This window comes from Catharus ustulatus, chromosome 31 (genome assembly GCF_009819885.2).
Source record: "Catharus ustulatus isolate bCatUst1 chromosome 31, bCatUst1.pri.v2, whole genome shotgun sequence".
In the NCBI taxonomy this organism is placed as follows: domain Eukaryota; kingdom Metazoa; phylum Chordata; class Aves; order Passeriformes; family Turdidae; genus Catharus; species Catharus ustulatus.
In genome coordinates, this window is record NC_046251.1 from 322,229 (window position 1) to 328,889 (window position 6,661).

At 45.8% G+C, this 6,661-nt stretch overlaps 1 protein-coding gene across 1 annotated transcript; it reads left to right on the plus strand.

Moving 5' to 3' along the window:
- The first annotated feature begins 569 nt into the window (after nt 1-569).
- Nucleotides 570-6,387, plus strand: HOXC10 (homeobox C10). Its single transcript, XM_042780072.1, is given in 3 exon segments — nt 570-1,031; nt 1,101-1,149; nt 6,122-6,387. Coding segments are annotated over 3 exon segments (777 nt in total).
- The last annotated feature ends 274 nt before the right edge of the window (nt 6,388-6,661 follow it).

The window sequence follows — 6,661 nt, forward strand, 5'->3', positions numbered from 1 at the left end:
TTTGTGGGGTTTTTTTGTGTTTTTTGCCTCCGCCGGGGCTGGGCGAGCAGGGGCGCGGTGGGCGAGCATCGGGACGGGTTGGGCGAGCAGGGAAGAGCTTTGGGCGAGCAGGGGAGAGCTTTGGGCGAGCAGGGGAGAGCTTTGGGCGAGCGCGGCTTTGTTCGGGGCTCGCTCCCGGCCCGGCGATGTCGCTGTTGCTCCACGGAGCCGCTCCCGGTGGCGACAACTTGACCCCGGTGACGTCGCCGCCGTCTCAATCTCCAAGGCCATTTTCAATCCTCATTGGCCTCGCGTCACGTGGGGGTCGGGGATGGAGGCGAAAAAAAAATTAAAAAAATAATTAAAAATTAAAAAAAAAAAAAGCAAAAATAAAAAGTGCGGGGAGGGGCGGGGGTGCGAGCGGCGCGAGGGTAATTACGCCGCTCGCTTTTTTTTTTTTAATTTTTTCCTCTCTTTTTTTTTTTTTTTTTTTCTCTCTCCTCCTTCCCCCCCTCTCTTTAAAAAAAAAAAAAAAAAAAAAAAAAGATGTCAGCCCCTGGCTGGATTATTCCTCGCTGGGAGCGCAGAAAATGTCATGTCCCGACAGCAGCGACAGCGCCGCGTTCCTGATGGAGAATTTCTCCGCTCCGGGGCTCTTCGCTCCCCCGGGAGACTTCGGGTCCCTCCGCGCTTGCCACAAACGCGACGAGGCCTCGCTGGGCTCCTTCCCTCCGTACCTGGCTCACCTGGAGCCTTGGGCCGAGCCTAAGAGCGCCTTTAGGCTCGACTCGAGCTGCGCCTTCGCGGTGAAGGAGGAGAGCGGAGCGAAAATCTGCGCGGAGCGGAACGCGCTGGGCGAGCCGGGGCTGGGCGAGCCCGGGGCCACCTCGGGTTTCTTCCGCTTCCCCCCGGGCCAGAGCAGCCCCGAGACCCCCCCGGACCCCCCTCAATTCCCCAATTTCCGCCAGCAGCAGCTCCAGGCTCCCCCCGCGCGGCCCCAGCCCCAATTCCGAGCGGATTTCGCCCAAATCCGCAGCGCGGAGCAGCGCGAGGTGAAGGCGGAAAAAGCCAAAAGCGAGGAGGGGAAGGAGAGGAAGAAAAATCCCCAAACCGGCAGCGAGCCCGGCAGCAGCGAGAACTCCGACAGCGAGGCCAAAGGTAGGGCACTTTGTGCATTTTGTTGAATTTTTGCTGAATTTTTGGTGATTTTTTGGTGATTTTTTGGTGATTTTTTGGTGATTTTTTGGTGATTTTTTGGTGATTTTTGTTGAATTTTTGCTGAATTTTGCGGAATTTTCGGTGGTTTCGGAGCGGGAATCATCGCGGAAAATTCAACGCAGCGCTGGCTGCTCCCTCCGCCTCCAAGCGCAGAAATTAATAATAATCATCCGGATGGAGGGAAAAAAAAAAAATGAAATCAATATTCAGCGCGGAACGGCGTTGTTGGAAAAGATAAAAATTGATTTATTGGATTGCTGGAGGCGAGGAAAGGGAGCAGGGAGCGCGGAGGATTCGCTGCGCCGGAAAAAAAGGCGGAAAAAAGGGGAAAAAAAGGGGGAAAAAAAGGGAAAATCGGGATTTTCTGGGGAACCGCGGGGATTTTGGGGTGTTCGGGGACTCGGGGGGGATTTGGGAAGGGGCGAGCCCCGAATTTCGCCGCTTTTTGGGGCCGAGATTTTTCATTTCCGCGCGCGCCTGGCGAGAATTGCTTTCCTCTGGCGCTGGCGCGGGCTCAAAGAAATAGAAAAAAAAATAAATAATTAAAAAAAGAAGAATAAAGGAGGATGAAAATTAAAATAACGTGGTCGGGAAAGGCGCGGAACTCGCGGCTCCAGGCGGGAATTGCGGCTGCGGGGGAGGGAAAATCTTTTTTTCTTTTTTTTTTTTTTTTTAAACTTTGTTCATTTGTTTTGTCTCCTCTGCGGAGGCACAAAAATGTTTCTGTTGTGCCGAGCAGATGTTTCGGGTTTGGGGCTTTCCCCAGGCGCTGGAGAGGCGGAAAATTCGGATTTTTGGGGTTTGTTCCCCTCTTAATCCCAAACCGGATAAATCCAGAGGCGGATTCAGGCGGCGGGAATAAACTGGATTTTCTGGGTGAAAAAAATCCGATTTTTTCAGGAAAATCCCGCTCGGATCTAAACCTGGCTTTGCCCGTGCTGTGGGGATTAAAATATCCCAAAATTTAAATTTTTACCCACAAAAAAAATCCCGGCCCCCAACAAAACCCGCACGGAAATGGGAGCAGAACCCAAAATTCTCTTTTTTCCCCTCTTTATTTTGTTGGATAATTCGCGTTTCTGGTGAAATGATTTTAACAGAGCTGCGATTACACTTGAACAAAAAAATAAAGAACCAAAATACCCCAAAAAACCTCAAAACAAACCGAAAAAAAAAAAAAAGAGCAAAGTCAAGGTTATCAAAACCGCCCAAGTTTGATCTGCACAAAAGCGCCGGGAGAGTTTTTGGTCGAAGATAACCCAAAAAATGAAAAAAAATTGAAAAAGAAAAGAAAAAAAAAAGAAAAAAAGAATTAAAAAAAAGTTATTTTGGGCCAGATTCGCGCTGTGGGCAAAAATAATGGAAATAAAAATTAAAATAAATTAGAGAGAAATATAAAATATTTCATGGCCTCGGGTGCCGCGTTGGAGGCGGATGCGCCGGGAGGAGATTTTGGATTTTGAGATTTTTTTTTTTGGGGTCGTTGTCGGTGAAATTCGGGGTCGGAGCTGTCAGAGATTTGGGGCGAATTCCGGAGATTTTTGTCCCTCAAAGTTGCGTTTGTGTCCAGCCCCAGTTTTGCCGTTTGCTTCGTTGGTTTTTAATATAAAATTCAAAATTCTGGTGGAATTTTGGCTTTTTTGGGGGGGATTTCGGAACTCTGGGCGCGTTCGAGGTTTTGGGGCCGAGCCCCGAATTTCCCCGGAATTTCCCCAGAATTTCCCCAAATTTGGGGCCGAATTTTCCCGGATTTTTCCTCCTCGTGGCCAAATTCAAGGATCCGCCGGGGTTTGTTTTAATTTGGGCCGCGTGAAATTCCCACAATTCCCAAAAATTCCCCCAAATTCCCCCAAATTCTCAAAAATTCCCCCAATTTGTGCTCTGGCCGGGCTGCGAAATTTTATATATTTCCATTTATTTCCATTTTTTCCATTTATTTTCATTTATTTCCATTTTCCCCATTTATTTGCATTTTTTTTTCATTGATTTTTCATTGATTTTCATCGATTTTTTAAAATTTCACCCCAAAATTCCCCCAGACCGCGCCCAATTTCCGCACCCAGAGAAGATTTTGGGTTTTCGGGGCTGCGGCGAACCCCAAAATTCATCTCCGAGCTCGGGATTTTTTAATTAACGGGGTTTAATTAGTGCAGGGGAGGCGCGAGATTTTCGGCCGCGAATTTATTCAATAAAATTTCATTTTTTAAACCTCTCCAAATCCCGATTTCCAACCCCAAAACCCCGATTTGGGTCCCCAAAAACCCGATTTTTGTCCAAAAATCCCGATTTCTGTCCCCAAACCCCAATTTCTCTTCTAAACTCAATTATTTCCCCCAAACCCAATTTCCCTCCTCATCCCCTGATTTGCTCCCTCCAAACTTGACTCTTTTCCCCAAAATCCGGATTTCTCTCCCCAAAATCCCCGATTCATGTCTTTTAAACTCAATTCTTGCCCCAAAATTCCCATTTTTCTCCCCAAAATCCGATTTATCTCCCCAAAATATCTCCCCAAAATCCGATTTATTTTCTCAAACCCCGATTTATCTCTCCAAAATCCAATTTATTTCCCCCAAAATCCGATTTATTTCCCCAAAATCCGATTTATCTCCCCGAACCGCGTCTCTTTTTTTAACCTCTCGAGCACCGCAGCAGCGCCTTCATTTAAACCCGACTTTGGGCCCAAAACGTGATTTAAACCCGATTTTCGGGCCGAGAAAAGCCTTGTTTTAATTGCGATTTTGGGCAGAATAAACTTTGATTTAATCGTGATTTTGGGCCGAATAAACCTTGATTTAATCGCGATTTTGGGGCCGAATAAACCTTGATTTAATCCCGGTTTTGGGGCCGAAAATCTCTTTATTTCAGCCCCATTTTCGAGCCGAACAAACCTCGATTTTCAACCAGGAACAAACTTTAAAATCCCATTTTCGATGGGAATAAATCTTTATTTTAACCCCATTCTGGAGCCAGAGAAATTCCTTTTAAAATCGCGTTTGGGAGCGGAAAAAGCTCCTTTTAAACCAGGTTTAAACTCAATTAAACCTGCACTTAAACCCCATTCTCGGGCCGAATAAATCTTTATTTAAACCCGGTTTTGGACCGGAAAAGATTTTTTATTTAACCCTATCCTCGAAAGGAGAAAACCCCTTTTAAACCCGATTTTCAAGTGGGAAAAAACCCCATTTTGGAGAGAAAAAAAATTGCATTTAATCCCATTTTGGAGAGAAAAAAAAATCTGTATTAATCCCATTGTGGAGCCAGGAAAAACCCGCATTTTACCCCATTCTCGAGCCGAGAAAATCCCTTTTTTGACCCTGTTTTGGATGGGAAAAAAACCCTTTATAAACCCGATTTTTGAACAGAAAAACCCTTTTATTTAACCCGATTTTCGAGTGGAAAAAAACTCTTTATTTAGCCATATTTTAGACGGGAAAAATCACTTTACAAAGGCGATTTTGGAACGGAAAAAAAACCGAATGTAAGCGAATTTCGAATGGGAAAAGCCGTATTTAACCTAATATGGGATGGGAGTAAAATATTGAACTTAATTTTTGACGGGAATTAAAGCCGTATTTAACCTAATTTTGGATAGGAAGAAAAAGCCGTATTGAACTTAATTTTGGATGGGGGGAAATCGTATTTAACCTAATATCCGATGCTAAAAAAAACCGTATTGAACCTAATTTTGGACTCGATAAAACCGCGTTTCACCTAAAAAGAGATGTGAAAAAAACCGTATTTACCCTAATATCAGACGTGAAAAAACCCCATAATTACCCTAATTTCGGACGTGAAAAAATCGTATTTACCCTAATTTTGGACATGAAAACCCGGTATTTATCCTAATATCAGATGTGAAAAAAAACGTATTTACCCTAATATCAGACGTGAAAAAACCCGTAGTTACCCTAATTTCGGACGTGAAAAAAACATATTTAATCTAATTTTGGATTCTGGGAAAACTGTATTTAACCTAAAATGAGATGTGAAAAAACCGTATTTAACCTAATATCAGACGTGAAAAAAACCCCGTATTTAAGCTAATTTTGGACTCGATAAAACCGTATTTAACCTAAAATGAGATGTAAAAAAAAGTCGTATTTACCCTAATATCAGACGTGAAAAAAGCCGTATTTACCCTAATATCAGATGTGAAAAAAACCCGTATTTACCCTAATTTTGGACATGAAAATCCTGTATTTATCCTAATATCAGACGTGAAAAAAACCGTATTTATCCTAATATCCGATGTGCAAAAACCCGTATTTACCCTAATTTCGGACGTGAAAAAAGCCGTATTTACCCTAATATCAGACACGAAAAAACCGTATTTACCCTAATATCAGATGTGGAAAAAAAACCGTATTTACCCTAATTTTGGACATGAAAATCCAGTAATTGCCCTAATATCAGACGTGAAAAAAAGCCGTATTTACCTTGATATTAGATAAGAAAAAAAATCGTATTTACCCTAATATCAGACGTGAAAAAACCATATTTATCCTAATATCAGATGTGGAAAAAAAAAGTATTTACCCTAATATCAGACACGAAAAAAAACCCGTATTTACCCTAATGTCAGACACGAAAAAAACCGTATTTACCCTAATATCAGATGTGAAATAAACCCGTATTTACCCTAATTTTGGACACGAAAAACCCATATTTACCCTAATTTCGGACGCGAAAACCCCATATTTACCCTAATATGAACCACTAACCCCCCTCATTTCCCCCAATTCTGCACCGGCCCCCCCCGCATCTCCCCGAATATCCGCACGGCCGAGCCGTGACCACCCCCAGCTCCCCCCTCCCCATTTCTGACCCCAACCCGCCGCGTTGTGTTTGGCAGAGGAGGCGCAGGCGGGAGGAGGAGGAGGAGGAGGAGGAGGAGGAGGAGGAGGAGGAGGAAGAGCGGAGGAAGAGGAGGGCGCGGGCGGGACGTGGCTGCGGGCGCGCAGCGGGAGGAAGAAGCGCTGCCCCTACACCAAGGCGCAGACGCTGGAGCTGGAGAAGGAATTCCTGTTCAACATGTACCTGAGCCGCGAGCGCCGCCTGGAGATCAGCCGCAGCATCGCGCTCAGCGACCGCCAGGTCAAGATCTGGTTCCAGAACCGCCGCATGAAGCTCAAGAAGATGAACCGGGAGAGCCGCGGTCGAGACATGGGCTCGGGCTTCGGCTTCGCCTGAGCGGGGCTTGGCTGAGCCTGAGCGCGGGTTCAGCTGGGCCTGAGCAGGGCTTGGTTGAGTCTGAGTGGGGCTTGGATGAGCCTGAGCTCGAGTTCAGCTGAGCCTGAGTGGGGTTTGACTGAGCCTGAGCGCGGGTTCAGCTGAGCCTGAGCGGGGCTTGGATGAGCCTGAGCGGGGCTTGGATGAGCCTGAGCGCGGGTTCAGCTGAGCCTGAGTGGGGCTTGGATGAGCCTGAGCGGGGCTTGGATGAGTCTGAGTGGGGCTTGGCTGAGTC